We start from the raw sequence: 25,986 nt of genomic DNA on the forward strand, positions 1-25,986 counted from the left end.
AAGAGTGAATTACATCAGGCATCACTGAACTTGTTCCGAGATCTCATCTACGTCCCCAAATTTCAAAAGTGCTAATTCTAGGTCCAGAGGTGGACGTCCAAAACTCCCATCCCTGTCTACCTGGCATAAGAAGGACCCCCGCTGCTTGCATGGCATGCCTATATGGACGAATAATTCTTTTGCTTGTACAGCACAAGGGGATATTGTATATGCTTTTAAAGACAAGTTTTTTGAATAGCACATAGCTATCTTTTTGTACGAAGTTTACATGATTGCTACAGTTCCTTTACTGTAAGCTTTTGCTAATTACCTAATGGAGGTCTAGTTGAACTTTCGTGGACGCCATATACTTTCTGATAATTATATAAAAAACTTTACTTATTCCTAGTTGAATTATATATATTATTATTTCTGTTGAGGTTAAATGGGTTATAGTTTGTGCTCTTTTTTAATGCTGGCTTAGTTCAAATTATTAGTCTCGAAATATCTCTATGATTCACCGGGTAAACAAACTCCTCCATTCCTTATCCTCTGTTCAAAAAAGGTGAGGGGGTACCATGAAAAAATAACTTTGGAAACGTAACTAAAACTTCCTCACATCCAGGTTGGCACGCCACGCAAGCAACGATGGGTAGGGATGGGAGTTTTAGACGTCCACCTCTGTTCTAACTCAAGTTTAGGGACCTAAAATTAGCACTTTTGAAGTTTGGGGATGTAGATGAGATCTCGGAACAAGTTCAGGGATGCCTGATGTAATTCACTCTTTTAAAAAATAGTTTCGCCGATATCAATGACACGTGTAGGTAACGTGCACCACATAGGGAGGTGGGGCACCGCCGCGCCACGAGCTCTCCCTACAGGCACAAGGGCGATGGGCTGGCCACTACTAACGTCCTCTCCAGTCCATTGTTCTTGTTGTCCTTATACACCTGTGTCGTCCCTCGTCAACTCTGCTTGGCCACTTCCCTACCCTAGCTTCACTGCCCACCTCGCCTCCTTTGAGCATGCTCAATGCACGGGCGGGCGAGCTCGATTTGCCGAATGCTGCACTTGATTTGCGAGAGAACTCGATTTGCGGTGGCGTTAGAGATTGCTGCATCCCCTTCTTCATATTCATCCTCACGCAAGCCAGCAATGACCACGTGCGGTAAGAGGGGAAGAGAAGGCAAAGAAAGAGGAAGAGGAGAGAGAAAAGAAAAAAGCTTCTACGTGGCTCCATATGTCGTTCACGTTAACAAAGCCACCTTTTAAAATAACAAATGATCAAATATAAACCGAATATGAACGGTTTTGACAGTGGTATGGTTAAAAGTTTCTAATTTTAAAGTTGGATGGTTAAAATCAAACTCAGGGAATAATTCGTGGGTTAGAAAGGGATATTTTTTCCTTTTAAAAATGGTGCGGCAATCGACGAATTCACGGAGTACCAAAAATGTCTAAAATACCCCTCCTCCCCCGTAAGCCTAACTGAGAATCTCAACCGAAGGCGGCGGCTGCGCCACCAGTCGGCGGATCGACGCACTTAGCCCGGCTCGCCGGCTGTTTGTCTCAGAAGCTCGCAGCATCATCCATCGCAACTCTGCTCCCTTTGCTGGTCTGGCTTCGAGCGGAGACCCATCCCAACGAGTCGGTTCGCGTTCAATCCTCCCCTAGACCATTTTCTTTCTCCGCTCCACGTCTCCACCCCTTCTCTCTCTCGTCCTTTCTTCCCTAGCGGCAACGACGGGGCGAGCGCCGCCGCTCTTGGCCGGACTTCGCAGGTCGCTTCGCCGGCGACGAGAATCCTCAAGGTATGCCCACCCATTCCATTCCCTTCCTCCTGTGCGAAATCGAACACCCCCAACCCTAATGTATACTAGTTGTATTCGGATCTATCATGTATTTTATCTACCTAATTCGATGTTTTGCAAAAATTATCAGGTGTGCATGTGTAAGACCGTAAACCCTAAGTCCTATACCGGGGTTCGCCCCTGATGCTGCTAGTAAAAACCGTGTTTTGATCTAACGCCTTCGTTCAAAGTTTGCCATGTATTCTGATCCTTACTTGACAGCCTACATGTTACTAAACAAGTGCTACCAACCAACTACAGATGCTTATATGCTAATGGGATGTATTTTCTTTAGTTTCATTTGTTTTCTTCTTGACTATAACAATTGTTCTCAGTTTTCTTTTCGTGTGTGCCAGCCGTTACTATTTTTTTTGTTTATTAAGTTTTCTGCTGTGGTACCTCATTTCACATTATGGTTGCTTCCCTCTGCTTGTTTGTTGACCAGGAGAAGGCATGTCTTCACGCATGACACCTTCCAAGAGGCTGTTTCAGAAAAATTCTTCAGATCACAATGGCCGAGGCAAGTGGCAGAAGACAAAGCATTCTTCTTCACATAAATCTCAGCCCAAAATAGAGCCTGGTGTTCCAATTTTTCGCATTCTCTGCCCTGCTTCAAAATCTGGGAATGTAATCGGTAGGAAGGGTGGCATTATCGCAAAGATACGGCAAGAAACCGGAGTGAGAATCAGGGTTGATCAAGCAGTCCTTGGTTGCGATGAGAGAGTTGTTTTCATATCTGCCATTGACAAGGATGAAGAAGCTATTAGCGAGCAAGGTGGAGAGAATGATGGAGGTGTTGCTGTTTCCGCTTCTGGTGACCATGAGAAGGATAAAGTCAACAGTAAGAAGAACAATGATGATCCAGAGAAAAACCACAGTAACCAGGAAAAAGATGATTCAGAGAGAGACTACAGTAACGAGGAAAAGGATGATTCGGAGAAAGACAACAGCAAGGAGCAGAAGGATGATCCAGAGAAAGAAAATGGTAAGGAACATAAGGATGATTCAGAGAAAGGTCACATTGAGGAAGAAAATGATGATGGTTCAGAGAAAGACCACAGTAAGGAAGAAAATGATGCTTCAGAGACAGGTTACAGTAAGGAAGAAAAGGATGCTTCAGAGAAAGATCACAGTAAGGAAGAAAAGGAGGCTTCAGAGAAAGATCACAGTAAGGAAGAAAAGGATGGTCCCTTTGTTGCAAAAGATATCAAGTTAGAACCGGAGAGGGTAGTACCATCAGCACTGAAGGCCATTTTGTTTGTCTTCGACAGGATTTTTGCAGCTGACGAGGATAATGAAACTGGGGATGCATCAGGTGCGAGCGCTCCTGTTTCTTTAAGATTATTGGTGCTATACAGCCAAGCAGGTTGGCTTTTGGGGAAGGGTGGTAGTGTCATTAAGCAAATGTCAGTTGATAACGACTGTGAAATCCGTGTTTCAAAGGACAAACTTCCATCATGTGCACTACCCAATGACAGACTTTGTCAGGTACATTTTCCAGGATTGGATTTCATTATCATGTTTTGTTTCCATCTAGTGTCTCCTGTAAATTTTCTTTGATCATGTTGTAAGATCATTCAATCTTTCTTTCAAATACTTACTTTTGCTCTTGGTGTTCGTTGATATATCATTCAAACAGATCAATGGAGAGGTTGACTCAGTAAGGAAAGGTCTGAATGCAGTAGCTGAAGTGCTCTTAGCTCATCCGCCCAAGGAAACTGATGTAGTTGCTGGTGTTCATTCTTCTGGATCATCATCACGGTCTTTGTTTAGCCAGTCAGATGGCTTTGCTTCAGGAATGCAATCCAACTTCCATATCCCCTTGCAAGGACCAACCCAAGCCAATGGACCTTATGATATCATTGATCGTCAACCAAATATGGCTCCTTTTCCTATCGGACCTGAAGCTCCAATACACGGTCATGCCTCAGTTCCTATAGAAGCCCTCTCCTTTAGGTTGCTGTGTTCAAAAGACAAGGTTGGCAGTGTAATAGGCAAGGGTGGAAACACTGTTAAAACTATCCAAAATGATACAGGCTGTGAAATAAAAGTTCTTGAGACTGTTCCAAAAACAGATGGTCGCATCATAAATATATCTGGACCTGCGGTAACCACCTTCATTATCTCTTGTTGCAAAATATTTGCATTAGATTTTCATCTGTCCCCATTTAATGTATTTTCTGACCTGCTTGCTGCATAAAATGGCATTCAGCTGAGTTACACCTTTATTTGTGAAACTCCATTTCATGTTTCTTGAATTGTAAATTTTCTGGACGTAATTATTGCTAGTGCAATGTCAATGTATTTTTGCATGCTCCATATACAGACTTCCCTCTTGGAACCACTTTATGGGATAGATTTACTAGGAAGAGCAAGACTGCAGCAGGCAGGCAGCAACCAGAAATGTGCTTGTCAGCAGCTTGCAATTAATCTTGTCAAAACTTAGGATAAAATTTCCATCAAATCTACAAGCTACTTACCAGAGAGTGTTAGAAGTTTGGATGGCATAAATATTTCTTTGCATAGCTTTTTTTTGCAGTTATTTCTTGCTTACCTAAATTACTTTTTTTGTTCTTTATTTGACTCTTGGGAGTTATTAATTCATTTGGTGACTTTGCATTTTTCTTTTTGGAACTCTGATGGCATAAAGGAATTATAAGATTTCTATGGACTTAACTCTTAATATTTCACTACCACTGTCATTTGACGTTTAAAAAGGAGAGACTAGTCACTGATCACTGATGTATCTTTTTCTCTTTTTTCTTTTTGTTCTGTAGCATCCAGGTGATGGAATTTCCCCTGCACAGAATGCCATTTTGCATGTGCAGCGAAAACTTATGTTGCCTACCTCTGATAAGGAGGGTCCTGCAATATGTAGGCTGATTGTTTCACCAAACCAAGTTGGTTGCCTTCTGGGCAAAGGTGGTAGTATCATGGCTGAAATGAGGAAGCTTTCAGGAGCATTTATAGTAGTGTTGAGCAAAGACAAGATCCCGAGGGGTGTCCCAGAAGATGATGAAGTTATTCAGGTTTGTTTTTGTTGTACAGTATCCAAGAATTTAGTTGTTGAAAGAATGTATGGAGATCTTTGTTTGCCCCGATAAAATTCTAATTCATATTTTACCTGTATTTATTTATTTGTTAATTATCTGCAAAATTGCTATTTTTAGATAAGCGGGGGCTGTGAAGCTATTCAAGAAGCTCTAATGCAGATAACTGCTAGGCTTCGTAACCATCTTTTCCGAGACAGAATGCCTGGAATGGGTCCTAATATGCGGCCGCCTTTTGGTTTGTTAGATTCTCAGTTTGGTCCTTGTGTGGGGAACCATGAATCTCCATCTCTGTTTGATAAAGATTTTATGGGACGGCCATTGGATGGGATCTCTGCCCCTTGGACAGTGAAGGTACCAAGCCAACTGATCACTACTACTTGAGCAGCAAAATCAACAGATTTGGCATGATGCATCCTTTGATAGACTTCCATGTTTCTTATACTTATTCTGATGCAGTTCTGGTCCAAAATTTTGTAGGGCATGCGTGGTGTCGGTGATCCAATGTCAATACCTGATATCCCCGGAGCAGGGCATAGAGAACTTGGTGGATTTTCTGGGTCTGTTTCTTCTCTCATACGCTGTCTTTTTGTATGCACTCTTGATCAACAACTTAGGTGTTTAAACCTGAGAAAATTGTCATTGCAGTCCTGGTCAGTCATCCGTGATGCCAAAAGTGACTGCAGAGGTCTTAGTTCCAAGATTAGTTATCCCCGCTCTCTGTGGTGAAGATGGAGGTTGTTTGGATAGGATTCGTGAGGTCTGTACTCAACTAGTATTTTATGTAGCATGTCTTGCTAACTATGATAAGCGCGGTTGACCTATTTAATTTGTGTGCAGTTTTCGGAAGCTAAGATAACAGTCGCTGAACCTATAGCTGATTCAATGGACACGGCTGTTTTAATATCTGGCACACCAGACCAGATGCATGCTGCCCGGAGCCTTGTTGAAGCATTTGTTATAAGTGAATCATTTGGCCCATGATATCGCGATCCTTGAAAGGTGATGCATCTGTTCCTAATGTTTTTGTTTGTTTCATTTAAACTATATCTTATCTAAAGCAGCTGGTGGAATTTATGGTGATGTTAATTGTGTAGGCATTGAAGCTAGTGATAAAAATGTGGGTTCGTGTTTGTGAATATGCATCCCTGTTTGCCGAGTGGCATATGCTCCAAGAGGTTAATTAGGCTGAATAGATAGAGACTGAAGTCCCAATCTGTTGGTTCTTTCTAGGTTGTTGCAGAATGTTCCAAACTCACCCCTTAGAGATATGGGACACATTCCAGGTAGCACCCGAAATGCATTGCTTATGTAAGCAGTATGAACCTGAAATTAGCCTCTAACCTTTTTTTTTTGTGAGATCCGGTCTAATGTTGTGGAATGTTAATATCCTTTGGTATCTGTATCTCTAAGAAGCACCGATGCAGGCTAGTTGCCTATCAAGGTTTTAGGAAGTGTTTATGGTATTGGTATGCATAATATGTAACCCCTCGTTTCTATGTTCAAACTATGCCTTTTCTGGTGATACAAGTGCCAGCCTCTGCAAAAAGAGTCAAAGTTGTTGCAGCCAGAAATAACAATTGTGGCCTAAACGAAATGCAAGGGTAGCAATAGGGCCAGATTTGGATGTTGCCGGCTGAGAACGTGGACCATGGAGGGCAAGGCACTTGGCCACAGCACCAGTGACAGACAGATCATATGGCCACAAGCACGGTAGCGTGCTCTTGCAACACCAATTTGTCTGCATGTTTGTGGGATCGCTATCTGGTGGGTCGTTTTGTTTTGTCAATATCTGTGTGCCTCTGTGCTCTGCTCCACGCTTAAGCCTTGCGTGCTCTGGAATGCTGGATGCTCCACGTTCATGCCAAGCCCTTGGAAAAATTCTTGTGTTGCAAAGAGTGCCTGCCTTAGGTTGCAGGGATGGTATGTAACTCTGCTTTTCCCTGGCATAACTCTGTATTTTGTTTGTGTAAATCGGATGGGAGGGAAATCTTCAGCAGCAGCAGCAGTAGGTTGGAGAGGGCTCTGTCTGCTGGACGTTGACCCAGGCCGGCCCACGCATCGTCGTCATCTTATCATCAGAGAGCAAGGCAGCCACTCAAAAACTCTGCTGGCTGCTGCCCTTCCCTCCACCACAACCTCCGTCCTCTCAGCACTCCCTCCATCTTCTTCTTCGATTTTCTCCACTCAACTCCTCCACAGCCACAGAGCTAGCTAGAGCATGGGGTGCTGGGGCTCCAAGGCCAGCGCGGACGTCGCCGTGGCCGACGTCTACCGCCCGCCGCCCACCAGCGTCTCCCTCTTCGACATCAGCGCCGTCGAGGAGCCCTGGCACATCGCCAAGAACAAAGCCGGCGATGAGGAAGAAGACGAGGAGGAGGAGGAAGAAGAAACTGATGACGACGCCGACGATGAGGACGAGGAGAAGCCCGCTGCCAAGACCGTCTTGCCGCTCCCGTTCCTGGACAAGCTCGAGGGCTACGAGCTCGCCCCGGCCTCGTGGTCCGAGGTTAGCAAGGCCCTGGAGGACATGAAGCCCGTGCTGGATTCCAAGCAGGCCAACACCAAGCCACGGGCTCCTCCCAAGAAGAAGAAGAAGAAGAAGACGGCCATGAAGAAGAAGGAAGAAGAAGAACCAGCAGCTGCTGCTGCTGGTGGTGATGCCGCGGACGAGGAGGCTGGCAAGAAGGCGCCGCCGCCGCCGCCGCCCGCTGGCCTTATTGGCAACGTCGTAGAGCCAGAGTGCACGAAGACCGCGCTGCCGGAGCTGGCGGGGCGGCGCGTGGTGAAGGACAACCCCTTCCTGATGCGCGACCGCGAGAGCACGGGCAGCGCGCCGAGGTGGAAGCGGCGTGACCCGTTCGAGGGCTGCCCCGAGCGGCGGCCGCCGGGCCTCGCTGGCGGCGGGGTGGTGCTGTACACGACGACGCTCCACGGCGTGCGGCGCACCTTCGAGGACTGCGAGCGCGCGCGGGAGTTGGTGGAGGCCTGCGCGGAGGCGTCGGGCGTCGGGGCGGTGGATGAGCGCGACGTGTCGCTGCACGGGGAGTACCTCCGCGAGCTGCGGGAGCTGACCGGCGATGGCGCGTCGGCGCCGCCGCGGCTGTTCGTGATGGGTCGGTACGTGGGCGGCGCGGAGGAGTGCGTGAAGCTGGCCGAGTCCGGGAAGCTGAGGGAGATGATGCGGTGGGTGAAGGCGCGCGGCGAGGCGTGCGCGGCCAAGGACGGGCGCGGCTGCGAGGGCTGCGGCGGCGCGCGCTTCGTGCCGTGCTGGGAGTGCGGCGGCAGCCGCAAGGTGGTGGTGGCGGAGGGAGGCGGCGAGGTGGAGAGGTGCGCCAAGTGCAACGAGAACGGACTCATGCTGTGCCCACTCTGCCACTGAATCACCACTCTTTCTGCAATGTAACCGATATGCTTATATATTAGCTTGCATTGCATCGATCCCTTAGCTTTTATTCATTCCAGAGATTTGAACGTACACATGTGTACATATAGTAGCATCCCCTGTATATGTATATTGTACACGCATGATGAGATGATTCTTTGTTCATAGTGCATGCCATGCGAGTGTAAAACCTTTGTGTTAGTACTTCAGTACTTAGGAGTACACGCATATGTTGAATATAAACAGTGGTTGATTTTCTTTTTCATGAAAACCATGGATATGATATGAATGAGCAACAAGTCCAATCCTTCCCAATCCCAGGGCAAGGCCTGCCTTCCTGCCTGCCTCCTCTACTCCTCCAAGCATAAATAAATATAATCATCAGGACCAAGGAAACGGATGAACATGTCCATGTCCATGCTGCTGCGAGTGCGAGATCTCAACGTAACAAGTTTGACATGAGTATTGGTACCGTACAAATTAAACGGTGATGCTGGAGCTGCAATAGCAGACAGAGCAGGTGCCTGCAGGGTCACCAACATTTCTTGCCAAGAAAAGGTAGAAAGAAAAAGAAAAGGTAAAAAGAAGAGAAGCTTTTCACGTTGTTTTAGTTTTCCTGAGAAGAAAAAGGAGATTGAAATCTCAAGTCCAGTCTGTGTCTGTCCCATCATGCCTCTTGATCTTGGCAGGAGGGGAGGGAGAACCGGAGGAGAAGGGCAGCTAGCTGCGCACACAGACAGAGAGACCGAGAGGCAGAGAGGCACACCAGAGCCAGACCAGGCGCATCAGCCAACCACACCACACCCCGACGGCCAGACCCCTTCCTCCCTCCCTCCTCCAGCGCATCGCAGTCGCCGCGCCGCCCCCGTCACGTCGGCATCGCCTCGCCGCCCTCGTCACCCACTCGGATCTCTCTCTCTCTCCGCCCCCGCCCTGGGGCTTGCCTCGGATGCTCCCGGCCTCGCACCCGCTGCTCTACGCCTGCGTCCTCCGCGACACCCACCTCGTCGCCGAGCTCCCCACCGACGCCGACGACCTCCCCCCGCTCGCCGCCGCCCTCGTCGCCGCCGCCCCGCCGCACCACCGCCACCTCACCCACTCCGCCGCCGGCCGCGCCCACGCGCTGCTCCTCGCGCCCCCGCTCGCGCTCGCCGCCGTCTCCCGGGAGCCGCAACTCCCGGCCGCCCAGCTCCTGCTCTTCCTCCGCCGCCTGCGATGCCTCCCCGAGGACAGGATGCGCGACGAGATGCCGCGCCTCGCGATGCGCCTGCCGCTCCCCACCGACGACGAGGCGGCGCTCGCGCGCGAGGCGCACGACGTCGCCGCCGCAGAGGCCGAGGCCGAGGAGGCGGCCAGGAGGGACGCTGAGCTCGCCGCTCGGAGGACGCCCAAGCGGGACCGCCACCGCCACCGCCACGGGGGCGCCGCCGCCTGGGCCTGGAGGCGACAGCTCTGGATCGTCATACTCGTGGATCTCGTCCTCCTCGCCGTCCTCTTCGCCGCATGGCTCGCAGTCTGCAGGGGATTCAGCTGCATTGGCCGGTAAATAGCTACACAAGTTTTCAAGGTAAATCAAACCTACTGCATTTCCTCTATTGCTCTTCCCATGGACTTTCTTCTGGTGCCGTGATTTCTACGATTCCAGGGTTCAGACTCACAGAAAAAACACCAAAAATGCAACCTTTACCTTAGTGTGTGTTAATCACTGCCATTCAGTTACTCGCACTGTTGGAGGCTCGGGATCCATGCGTTCTTTTCAGTAGTATACTTACTAAGGCTCGTTCATCTGCATTACCAAATTAGGGTCGTACATAGGACCACGTTTTTTACCAGTCCTTTGAACCTAGGACAGATCTTATCAAATTCGGATCCACATCATGCAACCTTTATGATCCTACAATCTGTATCACGATCTTGGCAAATATGGCTCTGCTTGAATCATATAGGGAGGCAGAGGATGTCTATCCTGCTGGACGCCGCTAGCTGTGCCCCACCTCCAGCACAAATGATCATGTCTTGTCTTCACATCCACTGTCCATATCGAATTGTTATAAAGGACCTTTTTCTTTTTTGTTACTGCAACTTCTGTGTTACACAGTTGGCCAAGGTTTCTTCTCCTGATGGCAAATGGCTGTATCCTCAAAGCTTTGGGACATGAAGACAGCAGCTGAATGTGATATGGTTCAAGTGCGTTGCTGGTTCAACATTTGAATTATAAAGCTGCAATAGGATTGTACAGTAGGTGTTAGGCACAAGATTCCTGCTTAAAAAAATTGGCACAACAATAGCCCAAGATGTGTTTAGGATCAGTAGACTAGTATAACCCAAACTAGAAACACAACTTCAGTTTAAACTTGCCCTGGCATAGTTCTACAGCATCCAAGCTAAAGCAGAAAGGACAACTGTAAGATGGGATGTGTGGATTTTAGTGCTAATCTGAATTCAGCAGAGGAGTTGACTGGTGAGTTGAAAATTAGACATGTATACTTTCTGCATAGTATTGGTTCATTGAGGAAGTGGATGGAATATAGAATTTAGATTTCCAGTATTTCTCAGGGATGAAAATATCGCCATGATTGAGAATTATTATTTTGCTCTGCTGGCTCGATTTTTTTTTATCAAATTGATCCCCTGTACATACACATGGTGGTATGGGTATAAGGTTTGGGGAACTGATTTCTGTGTCTGTTACTAACGAAATTAGTCTGCACCTTTGACGGAACTGCACAACTTATTTGGGGGGAAAAGAAATCCAAAGGAATACTACAAGCAATGCTGCAGCACTTGTAGTTTCAATTTGTCCTAAACTCAACTGGATAATCCAAGGAACAAAACTTCATTCCCTAGGATGATAGCACGCTTGATCTGAGCAGTCCCAGTGAAGAAGCAGCCATAGCTATGGTAATCTGTTCCGGACTATATTAATCTTCAAGGCGATATTTGACTATCATTAGTCATGAATCTATTTTATTCTTTGGAACTTTCTTGGCTATCATGTCTGGTATTAACATGGGTGTTCCTTTCATCATCCTTAACTTTATTTTCTTCTTGCTTACAGTAGAATCACACACATACCTGTTTCTGATGGCAAATCCACGACGCAGAAGCAAAATGATAGAGCCATATGAACAACTTCATTTATGATTTTAATATGACCATTTTAAAGTTGCAAAATACAAAGAGTCATTTTTTTTTCTAAAAGTTCTAGTTAACATGGTATTAACTGAAACTGACTGTACTGCACATAGTAAATTCATGTTAAACTGGTTGTGAAACTGGTGCTTGTTGAGGTTGGTGGGCTTGTATGACATGCCATTAAATGATCAAGTGATAGCATGATTCTATAGGTGACACATTGACATTACATCGTATATCATGCAATGAGATCTTTAATCGCATACAGTGATAAGTAATGAGAGGAATTGAGGAGTGCACCACAGTTGGGATTCTCTTCGTAGGTGTCTGGCCTTCCTAATTTACTCCATAAATGAAATCCATGTGTCCATGCAATAAAAAAAATGTTAATTAAACCTTGCTCCAGCCTTTTGTCTCGTGCTTTGTTGAGATTACATACGTATTAAACAGAGCAATTTCACTCACAGATTCATCTTTGGATATTATATGAGTATATGAAAAATATTGCACTATTGCATATTACTCAACAAAGCAGTTTCTGGGAACGACATACACATATGAAGTGATGCTTCAATGCCTGCAAAATATGTACTATTTTCCTGACACATGCATAATATGTATGATATGGTCAAGTAAAGATTGGAAACTTTTTCTCTTCACTGTGGCAATTTAGATTTGTGAGGTGATATTTAGAAAAAGAAAAGGCAAAGCTGTAGCTTATTTGGAAACTTTCCTGAGAGTTTCCAGTTTTGCCAACGTGTCTATGGTAGCATGGCGACTTGAGCCTATCTCAGCTGGATATGGTTGATGGACATCGCTGCATTCTATCTGCGTATGTACGTTGACTAAAGAGTAACGAATATGATAAATCATTTATTGTTTGTATTAAAAGCTATATTGCATGTTAATCAGGTAGGGAACCTGAGACTATCTCAACCGACTAAATAACAAAATAAATGAAAACAGATATGTTATTTCTCTTCTGTCAAACTGGTATGTAAACATTATGAACTAATAGATCAGATGTTCAAATCAGCTATGTTATATTTGCTTGTTGTGCAAATAAGGAGTTTGCACTTGTTATTGAGCTGTTGCACAACAGTTTGTACTTGCATTGATCCATCCTTTTATTGTGGTCTTAAATCGTTTACCTCCAAGTTCCAAATTTGTAGGCAGTCTTTCATATTGATGCTTTTCAGGGTTCAAATTTTTGACCTCTTGATGCATTGCTTCTTGTTTGCATTCCCTTCTATTACGGCATTATGGTCTTTATTTCCATGGCATTGAGTTTTCCATCTAGGAAAATTGGGAATGCATCAGTTACTATATTAAACTGCCTCATCACTGTTGCCGTAACTCTTGACTTTTGTGGAGACAATCAAGTCCTCATTTGACAATAACATTATGAAGTACCTCGAACAGCTCAGAAAAAGGACAAATCTAAGTTTTGCAAGAAAGGACACTATGTGTAAAACTGAAATTTCAAACTACTATACTGAATTTTTTGATCTTTGTTCCTTTCTTCTTGCTGTAGGCTGCTGCTCTAATTTTAAGTAAGAAATCTGGAGTGCAGTTGTTTCTCTGAAGGAAAAGTGGTTGCAAGCTGCCAATATTTGCAAGCAAAGGCACTTCGGCCCCCGCATATTGTTGCGTCCTTATTGTATGAATCGTGTTTAAAAGTGAAGGCCAACAGTCTTGCTAGACTTGATAAGTTTGAATTTGTTGGTTTGGTTAAGGTGATTTGTAAACCTGTAGTGCAATTTTTTCGTTCAATTTTCAATATGAAGCAAATGTTGAGATTTTGCCCCATTGGACGGCAGACTCGGGTATATGTGAATCTTACTGTCATAACCTTTGCCAGACCTCCTCTGTTCGTTGTTCCTACTCTCCCTCGTTGCAAATGTTATGATCATGTATAATTGCTTCCATCATCACCTGGGAACTTAGTGTTATATCTTCTGGGATGCTTATTTTGAAGAACAGTGTACTGTAGTTTGCTGCGTGTTAAAATGGAAAGAAGCAAAGCTGTCTGTCTGTACTAATACTTCCTCAGTGCCGTTCTGTGATGGAGTATCACTCACAGAGCGGCATAGAACCGCACCAGCCCAGTCACACTTGTTCTACTGAGTTGCGAGTTCCGGCTGTGACATAGAAATTGGAGAAGAAACATATTACGTACCCATGATTCACCTGGTGATATCCTTTATCGGTTCAACCTTTTTATAATTTTATTTGACTGTCACGGTTTCATGGCAGAGCATGCCCTGGATATAACAGTTATCCTTGCCAGAACTGCAGACATGGTCATTGCCAGAACCCGGTCAATTTGCAGGTCATTTCAGGCGTCCAAAACAGGCTCGACACAGCACATTGCGAAAAGGAGTCGTGTAAGCCCTCTCGACGAGGAGAGTGAGCGGCCTTGTCGATCAAATCAAGTCAAATTCAGAAGGAAATTTAAAAGAACTGTTTTGTCATGATCAGGTCAGTTGTCTCACCTAACGCTACGCTAGATCGAATGCACATGCTGCTGCCGCTGCTGGCCCATTTCAATCCCAGGCAGGCTTCGATCCAGATCCTATCCTCCATCGTACAAGCTTTACCTGCAATCTGCACTCGTGTTCGAGCACATGCTGGAACAGTGCTAGTTTGCCGACGATAAGACCGGCCAAGTTAGCCACTCAGACTAGAGCAATGCTTGGAACAGTTCCAATTTTCATAGGGGAAAACATTCAGTTCCTATAGAATTCAATGATTGAATCGAATTCAACAAGATAGGTTCTTGGCAGTTTAGAAGTTGTCTGCAATGACAGGAGCCATCGTACGTCAGAAGTTGGTTGCATTGCATAAACAGTTGAATCAAGCATTTCATAAGCCCCTAGGATATGATGCAGATAGGTTAGGACATGGGGACCACTGTGCTTATGTGCAGACAGTGCTGGTTCCAACATTCAGAAGGTTCTTGGCAGTTTAACATAAATAAAAGATGGCCATGTACAATCGTTTTGGCATTGCAGTAGCAGCCAATAGGCTCTCCTCCTCCATGTCCATGCTTATCAGCATCCACTGCTGAGGCCTGAGGGGTCTACTGACGATAAACTTGAACTGAAAGGAAAAACAAAACCCACAAGCATTAGTTAGGAGGAATCACTGGAAACATAAAATATATTAGCAGAAACAGAAGCTGAAGGCGCGGGTAAAAGGCGTCTTTCGCTTTATTCTGGCGCGCAAAAATGCCATTCTGGAATGAAATATATATGGTGAACAATCGCACCACGCGTCGACAAGTGGATCCACATCAGAGGCCTGAAGCCATCCTTTAGTGGTCAGAGATGCAAATGCCTGCTGCTCTCCATCTCCATAGATTAGAGCCTAACCCAAGCTTGCTCCTTCATGCTTTGCTTTCCCGGCCCTCTTTACATGCATTTTTCAAGTCCCCTCCACTAGCCTCTAGCCCATATACGTATATATATATAATTATCTCTCTTGTACCATGCTCAGCACTTTGCTTCACGCTCACATGTAGGAGTACAACACATCACCTAAGAAGGAAGCATCGATCGCAATTCAGAGCTCATTGGATGCGAGAATCGTTCGATCGACAATATGAACACTCGCCATGTTATTCTGTCGAGCAGGATTGCTAACTAGTTTATTGACAGTTGGGAGTAAGTGCTTGCTGCTTTGAATCAAGAATGTGATCTTTGCTATCATAACTATATGAGATATATGCAGCAGCCTAAGATATAGGAGCAGATTAGGAGAGGAGAAGCATCATGGAAAATTCACCGGCGCATCGATCAGGATGTTTTTAATCGCGGTGCAGAGTGGATGGAGCATGATTTGCATAGCAAAGAAATCCGGTCAAAATTGATAGGTAGAACAAGTTGCATGGCATATTCGTTGCCTGGCGCCTATCCTACAGGAGCTTTCTCTTCCTCACACATAACATAGGCTCCATAGTTAATTTTGCTGCCTGTCTATTCACTGGTAATTAGAAAGCCATCAGTAGGCTGCCTGCATAGATTATGCTTTGCCTCAAAGCTTAGAAAAGTAGATAACACTGACATCTTCCCTGCCAAGTGCCAAGACTTTAAGTCAATCCAACTCATGTATAGATGCCAAACAACTGACTAAACTAGTCTTTCATCTGAACAAGCTTTCTTGTACACATAACTTGGTGAATGTTACTGAAACGTTATTTTTCACAATCTATTCAGGCAGACAGTGAAGTCCTTTATATTCTACCCTTTGATTTGCTCCACTTTAATGCCACTGTGAGATAGAGCACTGTCACCTACCTGTAAACAATGAGCTCACAGGCTAACGATCCTTGTTTCTTGCAAATGATTTTCTTTTTTCTGTTTCTTGTCTTGTTATGGAACACAGTTAGCACGTCAATTTTGTTCCCCAGATGCTGATACATTGATGTTTCAGGTAACTGATGAACCAATCCATCCATCTGAGTTAATGAGGAAATGGGTCAATGTAATGAGCATATATAGTACAGGGACCTGAACAACTAACTATTATGGTGGCTATAAACAAAAAAAAGGCATTCTGATTAAACAAAGCATGGGGGACCAAGACATTGCCAAATACAAGGCAGGCAGGAAAGGAAAGCCTGCATATAATCCCCCCTGCAAACGACAAATCCAACAGCAGGACACCCATATAATCTCCACATTATTGTCATGGAGGTTTGTTAATGCCCAAGTGGGCATGTTTCTTAAATCTTAATACCCGAATTAACAGCATATTTAAACATCCATTCAGATTTGAGAGCCAGTAGCGGCCAAGCAGGAGACCCTAATGCGCTGCTGCCTGTAGACCTTGAATTGGCTGCTCTCTGTCTCGTGCTTTGCCTACCATATGATTGGGTTAGGCACACCTCATGGTGATGCAAATTCCACGCAAATGTCTTCGGTTTTTAGTATATTCCTCGTGATACTCTCCATGTGAGGGACAAAGATCCTCCCTTTGGGCATCTCGGACAGATACTTCCTATGAAATGATAGATCACTTTCATATGTTTGTTTTATTAGCAAGCACCTTAAATACCTGAATTTTTTTCTTCTTCTTTGTAGTGTAGAGCTGAAATATTTTCCTTCATTCATAGTCTTCCAGCGTAAAACTTGTCTCCACCGTGTTTCTTTTTTTTAAAAAAAACTTGTGTCCACCGCAAAAATGTTTCATAATTTTGACTTTCTGAGAAACAGGCCTACTTTTATATCCACCAGCACGTCCAGCTATTGGGTTTATTGGACGTTGGTCAGTGACGAAAGTTTTGCTGAAATACTATGAACACAACCAATTTTATTTAATCCTATTTGTCCATCTGAAAGCGTGCCTTCTTCTAGGTGCAGAGGAAGATTCTTTTCTCCCCCCCCCCCTTTTGATTGGAACAGAGGAAGATTCTTTTGTTCTTCAAAAATCAAATAGGAATTGCAAAGGAAGTTGCAGATCGATAGGGATTTTTCTTTCCCCCGCAGGCCAGGGAAGTTTGGAGAAATCAATTTCAATGGGAGGAGAGATCACTGAACACCATCTCTATGCTATGTTTGACCACACACACACACAAACACACACACACACACACACACACATATATATATATATATAGATAGATAGATAGATAGATAGATAGATAGATAGATTGCAAGTTGTGGAATGGGCATGCAGGTATAAGTTGAATAAGCTGCATGAGTAATAAGATACTACTAAGTTGAGTTGCCTGGGTTGAGGCCAGCCAAAACAAGTAGGGTTGTTGGATACCTTCAGCAATGGTCCTTAAATCATCAGATCCTTTTAGTAAGAGCTCGCTCTAATTTTTGAAGGCTAGTCTTTTAATCTTAACCCCAGCAACGGGAGTGACCTCTAAATCTCACGCTCTTCTTTTAATCCAAAGGATGAGACCCATTTGTCAGTGGATGGAGGGCTCTCTGGAGACACTATAAGAATAGAGGGTGGAGTAAGATATTTGGATGTCTCCCCAAAATGGGGGTTTTACTGAAGGATCCGCTGGAGTGTGATTTTTTTATTCCACCTCCAAATTTAAGATGAGGATTTACTTAGAGGGTCTGATGGAGCTGCTCTTAGTTGGTCCGACGCTGTTGTTTGGTTTGGTTTGATTTGCTTGGCTTCCAACTCAACGATACCAACCTTTTAAAGGCAGGTGTTCTCCATTTCTTGATGGTGTCCTAGTTACATTAAGGGAAGGGTCATTAACTTATATATGTCAATTTTGCAGTCAAACGCTACATGTGCATGCACTTCTCCAACTGGAGACACCAGCTCTGTTGCGTACTGTCAATAAGTTCCATTCTGAAGATTTTAGGAGCTGCAGCAGGTAGATTATGAAATGAAAGGGAAGCAGGTCGTCGTGCACTTAACCAAAATCGTTATGTGTTGTCACTCGTGACGGATGTAGGTGAGTGAGACATGGATGAGCTTCCTAGGAAAGGCTTGGGGGTCCCATGCATTCTCTCTCATCACCCATGCCAATGCATCATCTTTCCTTGTCAGCTCGTTTCATTACATTGGTCGGGATCTTCTGCGAGCGATCCTTCGCCACAAACACTTGCATATGTCAACAAGAAAGGGTTCTACCAGGGATACATGTATCACAATATATCAGTTTGTTGCAAACTTTCTACGAACAAGAATAAAGTTTATTCGTTCCTAGACTCCAAACAAGATTAAATTTTTTAAAATCAGTGGCGAATCCAGCTAACATATGAAGAGGGGCTCGTCTCCCTCTTCTTCCTCCCCTTCTCTTCTTCTTCCTTCTCTCTTCTTTTTTATTTTTCTTCTTAAAAAATGGAGGGGGATTAGTTTTCAGAAGGTAGGGGGACTTAGCTCCTGGACCTTTAGATCCGCCCCTGTTAATTTGGAATGGAAGAAGTCACACCTACTGCTAGTATCTCGGTGTACGTGGGCGACACAATCTGCATGCATCAGATCAGCCTGCAAAGCTGAGTTAGCAACACAACAGAAAGGTTTTTTTTTGGGCTCAAATAAACCTCGAAAGAGGGATTAGCCTATGATTGCATTTCTATCTCTCTTTTCTCTATTCGTGTGCCGTCCGAGCCCAACTGACTGCTGCGACGAACAGGGCACAAACAATTCGATTTAAATTATATATTTTCTTGAAATCGAATTGCCTGCAGTGGTTCCCTGCAAAACTAGAACAAAAATCACATGGCACAGGTAACATCATTGGTACACGAGAGATTCAGATTTTGCATGGTCAAGCTAATTAACATATATCTATTTCTATTTCTATCTCTATCTCTATCTCTACTATTACTAAACCAAGCAATCATTGCCTGATCCGTCAATCGAGGAATCTGGATGACTGTACATTAAGGATCCGAAATCATTTTAAATGAGCACTTGGTAAGTAAAATCGAGAAACGCTCAAAGCCCTCGTCCAGCGTCGGCTAGCATAGGCTACCTAGAGCCTGCAGGTTGGTTTTGGCTCCCACATGGAGGCGTGCGCCCGGTAACATATTTTAATCTTTGCACTTTGCAGCCAACGGCACAAACTAATCATCCATTCATCCGTAGCCCACACCTAGCTAGAGCTACCCATCCATGCGTACTTGTAGTTAGTTGAAACTTGCATTGATAGAGAAAGAAATCGAGATGCCAAGCAAGGGTTAAATATAATTAACAATGAAAAGTTATCATGCACAATCCTAGCACTACAGCTCTAACACTAACCCATGCAAATTAAAAGGCTAGCTAGCATAAACAAAGAAGTGTGCCGTTCTTGATGATTGATTCCAAAACATTAAACTAGTAATTAGACACGCCTTCTACTTCGTAGGCAGGACACTTTTACAGGCTTGCAAACCATGGATGGATGCAATGCAATGACTCGCTCTACCGACGAATATTCCCCACCCAGCGAGGGTGATTACAACACAAAAGAGCAAGACATCGCAAATATATATGAAAGGTCACGAGAGTACGAGGAGGCTATGGATGATTGATTGAGTTCTTGTCGATCGGGTTTTGATCCTGTGCGTGCGAGCAAGCGCAGATCTTACCAATATATTAAAGTTTATTTTTTATTTTCAATATATAATATATGGAGAATGCTAGCTCAATGGAAATAAAGTATGCTCAAGGCGTGTAGTGTCCTCGATCTTACAATTGGTAGGGCTGATCAGGCTGTTAGGACAGAGTAGCAGTTCATTTCCAGTATTCACTAGTGGAACAACGAATGTCTTTCATCATGTAAAGGTCAAATACGTCGTAAAGAAATTTCTGCGGTGAATTTGTGATGAACTTTTTATTCATCAAAAAATCGCTTCAAGTTTGTTCAACCGTGACGAAATTCCAAAAAAACGTCACATAACGGATTTTATTCGTGACGGAAAAAACTTTCATCATGGACGCATATTCCATTCCGTGACGCGTCGCAAAAACATTACAAAACTACCGGATCCACGTGTCTCGGTTCACGCTGGCAGCTGACGTGGTGCCATCCACGCTAGCAATTGATGTGTCCAGGACACGCTGGCACGCAACATGGCTTCGTGCACCCTGGCAAATGACGTATCAGGCGGCACATGTCGCAAAGAGGACCGACACGTGGCGAGCTAGCATAAGGCCACATGACGCACTAGCATTACACCACGTGTCATTATTTTATCCGCTCGCGTATCCTCATCTCGTTTGGACACGTGTCGTCTTGTAATCGGTCCACGTGTATTTTCATGACGTGACCACATGTCGATTTCCGGTTTGTCCACGTGTCGTTATCCTATTCGCCCACATGTCCTCTCCTGATTCGCCCATGTGCTTGTTTCGTGTGTCCACGTGTCTTGTTCATCCACGTGCCCTTTTTGTTCGTCCACTCGGTTTCCTGTTTACCAATGTGTCATTTCCTAGTTCGCCCACGTGTCGATTTCCTATTTGTCCATGTGTCCTTTCATGGTTCGTCCACGTGTCCGTTTCCTGTTTATCCATTTGTCTTTCCCTGTTCTCCCACGTATCTTTCGTGTTGGTATCTTTCCTGTTGGCCCACGTGTATTATACCACTGCTGGGCCACATGGCGTTTCCCAATTGGTCCATGTGTAGGACACGTGTTCATTTCTGGATGTTACATATGCCATATCATACATGTCCACATCATACAGAACCATTTCGTTATATAACACCAAAAGATACAGCAGGATTATTCCATAAATAAGTTACAACCAAATAAGTTCACGACACCACCACAATTAGTTAACTGACTGTTCAGAACCATATTAGAACGTAACACAAACACCAGAGATCAATACAACAGTTTCACACACATAAAATCAGGGCTACGAAGAGATATCAGGGTTGTTCATGATCAAGATCTGCCTAAGGATGCTATTACTCTCTTCTTGTTGCTTCTTCAGCTCCTCATATTGTCTTTGAGTTCTCGCTAGCACTTCATATGCTGCTTCACTCTTCTTCTTTAGTTCTTCCAATTCTTGCTGCAAAACAGCTAAATCTTATTTTTTAGCAGCAAGTTTTTCATAAAGCGCTCCTTCACCAGATGACTGAGATTTCGAGGAGGGAGTGGCTATACCAGCATTTTTCAAGGAAGTGGTGTTGGAGTTGTTCTGCGAGAGGACCTTGGAAACAATCTCAGCACTAGGCACTAGGCGAAAATAGTTGAGTAGCGCAGTGGTGGATAGCAACTGCCGAACTAGCCTTGGCTCGTGTTCGAACCCGTGCAATAGCAAAAATTTTCCTCCCCTTTCAGAGCTCGTTCGGCACACCTGTTTTCACAGTGGGCCTTTTTCTCTTCCATCCTAGTGGCTCACTCAAACCTGGGCCGGCTCCACGGTAATTTCATTTTGGGCCTCACGCCTAGGCCTTATTATCTGCGGGTACCACCACGATACGTGGCCATGACATGGACACGCTAGACCGGGCAAGCAACACATAGCCACCCAACGGGACCCGCATTAACACGTGTTAGCCACGAAGGCCTGCTGGCCCGCACTCGTACATGTGGACGGCCGGGTCCCACCTCACTAGTGGACCCTGCATTGATATTTTTGACCCATAACCCTGACACGTGGATCTTCAGGTTCCGGTCAGCACACGTGGCTGCCAAGCAGACATCTTGGACCAGTCAACCAGAACCTACAGTTACACATGTTAGCCACGTAGGCCAGCAGGCCGTACTTGTACATGTAGACGGCCGGGTCCCATAGTGGATCCCGCGTTGACATATTTGACCTACAACCCTGACATGCAGATCTTTATGCCCCAATCAGCACACGTGGCTGCCAGGTAGACATGTTGGGCCAGTCTACTGGTACCTACAGTTATACGTGTTAGCCACGTCGGCCTGCTGAGCCTGTACTCGTACACGTGGACGATCGGATCACACCTCTCCAGTGGACCCTCGTTGACATAGTTGACCCACAAGCCTGGCACTTGGACCGGCGGGTTCAGATCACTACACTTGGCAGCCACGTAGACATGCTGGACCCTCCCAACGCTACATGTGGCCCACCGGTTCTATGACGAGTCGTAGTCCTCGCAGATACGAGGAGTTGATGGCGCACCGTTTTTTATGATACGAGATATTGTTCTGTAACGCGTGTTTTATTTTCGTCATAGTTCCGTGGGGACTGAGGGCTGCATCTATCCAATGTGATCGATAATTATATTTGGGGCAAAAGAACCGCATGCATGCATCTTGTAGTGACGATGAATGTGCATCTATCCAAAAGAAGTTGCTTCAATTCTTGTGGCTGATGAGGACTGATAGATTTTGCCGTGTTCATTTCAGATGGTGAGTGTAGCAAAGGTGCCGGTGCCTTCCAAACGGAGATTCCAGATTCCTGCAGTTCGGCATGTTGGGAATCTTTGGTGAAAAGAATGCCGATCGACGATCACAAGATCGCATTGTTTATTATATTGCTGATTTAGTGGTAACACGCTTTCTCAAAAGCAAAATTCGTTCGATCTTAGAGCATGCAGTTATTAGTTGCATTGTAACAGCGGAGCACTCGTACGTTAATAGCTGGAAGTTGCATGTACAATCGTCTCGGGTAAACATCATATCGAAGCACATATATAATAGAAAACGAGCTTGTATTGTTTGGGACAGTAAAATAGACTGAATAGCACACCCGGCCTCAATTACTGTCATATATAGTATTTTCTCTGTCCAAAATTATTAGTCGTTTTGATTTTCCTAGATACGTACATATATATATATATTTTGTTATGTATTCAGATATATAGATGTATAGAAAAATTATACATCTAGAACGACTAAAATGGAGTGAGTACGTTATAGACGTAATTAATGAATGAAATTATTGTTATATATGTATGGGTCATCCATCACAAGAGTTGCATGCATGTATGCACGGGGTGTGGAGTGGAGTGCGTAGGCACGCGTTGGATGCATGGATCGAATGGAAGCACCAAAATGGCGTGAGAAAGTTGTATGTTTATACATGGCGCCCCTCCTTTTGCAGAAAAATAATAATTCGATTCCAGGAACGAAAAAGGGGAGATGATTTCCAAGACCTTATTACCTTTTAGCCGTCGTTCAACTGACGTACTAGTATGTATGTATGTATATATATATATATATGAAACCATGGAGTAACTGAAATGCATATGGTCATGCCTTTTCTTTCTCTCTCTATTCTCTCTCAAAAGAAAAAAAAACAACGGTAAGTGCGTCTCCTAGATAGATCGAGACCAAAAGTAGGCCGGGGCTGCACTTTGCAAATTCATCCTCAATGTTTTGGCTTTTCAAAGGACAAGCTCTTTGTGAGCCTTTATATATATATATATATATATATATATATATATAATTGCAAAAATTCCTGGGGCCTTTTATTTGCACAATTTATTATTAAGGGGCTGTTTGGAGTGGCGCCTAACCCGCCACAGCGTGCCTAACTTGTGGCGCTCAAAACGGCCGCCACACCTGTGGCGGAAAAAGTGTGGCGCGCCGTGGCGGGTTAGGCGGCACTCCAAACAGCCCCTAATTCTCTCAGCACGCACGCACCTCGATCCCATAGGGCTACACTGCCGTGTTGGTGCACTGTCATGTCTAAGCTAACTAGCTAAGATATACCTATGAACATAAAAAAAAACACTAAAAGAGGTTCGGCCTACATTGATTGATATTTTAAGTAGAACTCCCATAGAAAATATATGCTATCATTATTCCATGGTTTAATTAAAATGCATGGTATGTATTACCAGTGAGATGGATAGAAGAGGTGTAATTAAGGAACACTGTTCTAGCTAGTGGCATGGGAGAAGGAAGGTAGGAAAAACGTACTGTGTCCAAGAGTAGCTAGCTAGGTTGTGTGCATGCATTTTTGTAGGGGGAGGGGGGATATGATGTTGGCCAGCTACAGACACCGTACCTGTGAGTGATCGACTCAGGAGAGACCTGCGTGCTGGCCGGGCTACACAATGCAAGTTGGATGGAGCAGTAGTGCATACATGTCCAATGCATGCAAGACGACACGCACTAAGCTAGCTAGAGCACATGCATGCATGCGCCAAGCTAAGCTCATCTGCTGCTGATGCTGCGGCTGCGGCGTGCTTAGCTTTGACTGGATGGACGATGGCTGCTAGCTGCTGCATCCCCAACCACCAACCCGGCCGACCACTGCACGCGCGCGCAGATCGACGATACTTGCTTGACTGGTCTAACGTACTGCACTGTGCTGTCGTACCTGTACGTGCGCGGATCCGATATCGACCGATCATCGTCGTCATCGATCCCCGCATGGCCGCATCTTGACCTTCTCATCTGATCGATCTACTTCATGCATGTAGGTACGTACATCATGTAATGCATGGGAGGATATATGTATACATTGTCAGCCAGGTTTCCTCAGGCCCCCACGTGCACTACTACCACAGATCGATCGAGCCACGTGTGTGTGTGTGTGCGCAGTAGAGCTAATATGCACACTACTCCCGGAAAACAAGCTCTTGCTATCGGTTGAAAATCTGCATACATTCTCGTTCTTCAACCGGTACCAGAGAATTGAGACTGAAAGTTTCAACTTTATACACTAGGTATTTTACCCGATGCCTAAAGCATCCTTGGATTCCGGTTGAAAAGAGCAACCGGTACACACAAATCTTATTTTATTTGAATTATTTATTACTATTTATGTTTGCAGAATTGCTACGCGTACCTAAGATATACACTATATACTATACGTTCACTAGTCGCATTCGTGTGAAAATAAAGTATAAAAATAATTAAATATTGTTGACAATCATGTAGTTAAGTTATCTAGACATAATAATATTTACAAATATACAAATATCACGATTACAAGTTCCAAGCCCTCACGAAGTCGATGCGGATGCTACTCTATTAGTAGGGCCATCGGGTAGAATTCGCCTTTAGGATCCAGGATCTCCCTCGTAATGAATCATATTAGCTGCTCCGACATGGCATCAATTGTATCCACATGTAGAACTTCATTCTTTGTTTCCATCATCTATCATTTTTTAAAAAATAAATCTCGATGAATTAGTTCATCGCGTCAGAATAATTGTAAACGTATTTATGAACGGTTTGTGCGTACTCTTAGATCCTCTATCCTACACTTCCCAAAATCGGTTAGGGTGTGCATGAAATCACATGCATAGTACCCACACCAATTATTTCCTGCTTCTTGTCTCGAACACTATAGGAGGAATAAATTAGGTATACAATATTTATGTATGCGTATACATAACACCAGATGAGATATGTGAAATGGTAACGATCCCACACCGGAAAGTCCATTCTAACAGTCAATTCATCCTTCCATTCACCTTGGCCTCTGTACTTTTTCACAAATTTTCTCCACACCCTGCGCGTAAAATATGTTCGATGTTTAATTGATCTAAAAATAAAAGGATTTTATTATGCAAATTAAACTTACCTGTTCAATAGGTCTATGATGTGTTGGATGTTCGTCTATGGTCTCCTCTTTGAGTCAAACACTATAAGTTTGCTACTCTCTACAGAAATTACGAGCAAAATTCAATAAAAACTGCACATATAGTTGCACATATATTTCGACACTCTTCAAAAGTTTTTTCAAACCGCATCTCCACAAATAGACTTTCAGATATAACTATTTATTTTCTGAAAAGATTTATGTATTTCTTCCAATATAGCCTTCGGAACATTAAAATCTTTTAAAATGATACTAAAACCTTAGAGAACTTAGAGAATTAAAGACTCCATCAACACTGGCTGCAGCAGATCCAGAAATTGGAGAGCCTCTCCTGGACCCTTCTTAGATAAAATAGAGGACACCAAATCAATGGATGAGTCATGAACAAAATATTTATAAAGATACAACTTTATAACATTATTTATAAAGTTGGATCTTAATAAAAATTATATCCATACCTAGTTCACTGATTTGGTATCCTCTCTCTTACTGAGAAGGGTCCAGGAGAGGTTCTCCAGTTTCTGGATGTGCTTGCAACTATTATTGATGGAATTTTTAGTTCTCAATAGGTTATAATGTAAGTATAAAAGATTTTAATGTTCCTGAGACTATGTTGGAAGAAACACGAAACTTTTTTGAAACTTTT

General features: G+C 44.3%; 3 protein-coding genes across 3 annotated transcripts; all 3 read left to right on the forward strand.

Annotated features, from left to right (window-relative positions):
• Window positions 1-1,436: 1,436 nt before the first annotated feature.
• LOC112895287 (RNA-binding KH domain-containing protein RCF3-like) lies at window positions 1,437-6,386 on the forward strand. The gene is made up of 9 exons (XM_025963237.1): window positions 1,437-1,790; window positions 2,275-3,317; window positions 3,469-3,936; window positions 4,607-4,858; window positions 5,000-5,233; window positions 5,360-5,439; window positions 5,528-5,639; window positions 5,720-5,881; window positions 5,977-6,386. Exons 2-8 carry the CDS (start codon window positions 2,283-2,285, stop codon window positions 5,861-5,863), a joined length of 2,325 nt encoding a protein of 774 aa, XP_025819022.1. The 5' UTR covers window positions 1,437-1,790; window positions 2,275-2,282; the 3' UTR covers window positions 5,864-5,881; window positions 5,977-6,386.
• Window positions 6,387-6,542: 156 nt separating this feature from the next.
• Window positions 6,543-8,454, forward strand: LOC112895288. Its single transcript, XM_025963238.1, has one exon. The coding sequence runs from the start codon at window positions 7,101-7,103 to the stop codon at window positions 8,259-8,261; it is 1,161 nt and encodes a 386-aa protein (XP_025819023.1). The 5' UTR covers window positions 6,543-7,100; the 3' UTR covers window positions 8,262-8,454.
• A 381-nt stretch (window positions 8,455-8,835) lies between these two features.
• On the forward strand, window positions 8,836-13,259 carry LOC112895289. The gene is made up of 2 exons (XM_025963239.1): window positions 8,836-9,831; window positions 12,934-13,259. Exon 1 carries the CDS (start codon window positions 9,214-9,216, stop codon window positions 9,808-9,810), a length of 597 nt encoding a protein of 198 aa, XP_025819024.1. The 5' UTR covers window positions 8,836-9,213; the 3' UTR covers window positions 9,811-9,831; window positions 12,934-13,259.
• Window positions 13,260-25,986: the final 12,727 nt, after the last annotated feature.

The sequence above is a fragment of the Panicum hallii genome, chromosome 5, assembly GCF_002211085.1.
Source record: "Panicum hallii strain FIL2 chromosome 5, PHallii_v3.1, whole genome shotgun sequence".
NCBI lineage: Eukaryota > Viridiplantae > Streptophyta > Magnoliopsida > Poales > Poaceae > Panicum > Panicum hallii.

What these genes read in the sequence shown, in the direction of transcription:
- LOC112895287 (XM_025963237.1), top strand. Translation starts at nt 2,283, where the DNA reads ATGTCTTCACGCATGACACCTTCCAAGAGGCTGTTTCAGAAAAATTCT. An exon ending in CTGCCCCTTGGACAGTGAAG is followed by an intron (nt 5,234 to 5,359) that starts GTACCAAGCCAA and finishes AAAATTTTGTAG; the next exon opens with GGCATGCGTGGTGTCGGTGA. An exon ending in GTTTGGATAGGATTCGTGAG is followed by an intron (nt 5,640 to 5,719) that starts GTCTGTACTCAA and finishes ATTTGTGTGCAG; the next exon opens with TTTTCGGAAGCTAAGATAAC.
- LOC112895288 (XM_025963238.1), top strand. Translation starts at nt 7,101, where the DNA reads ATGGGGTGCTGGGGCTCCAAGGCCAGCGCGGACGTCGCCGTGGCCGAC.
- LOC112895289 (XM_025963239.1), top strand. Translation starts at nt 9,214, where the DNA reads ATGCTCCCGGCCTCGCACCCGCTGCTCTACGCCTGCGTCCTCCGCGAC.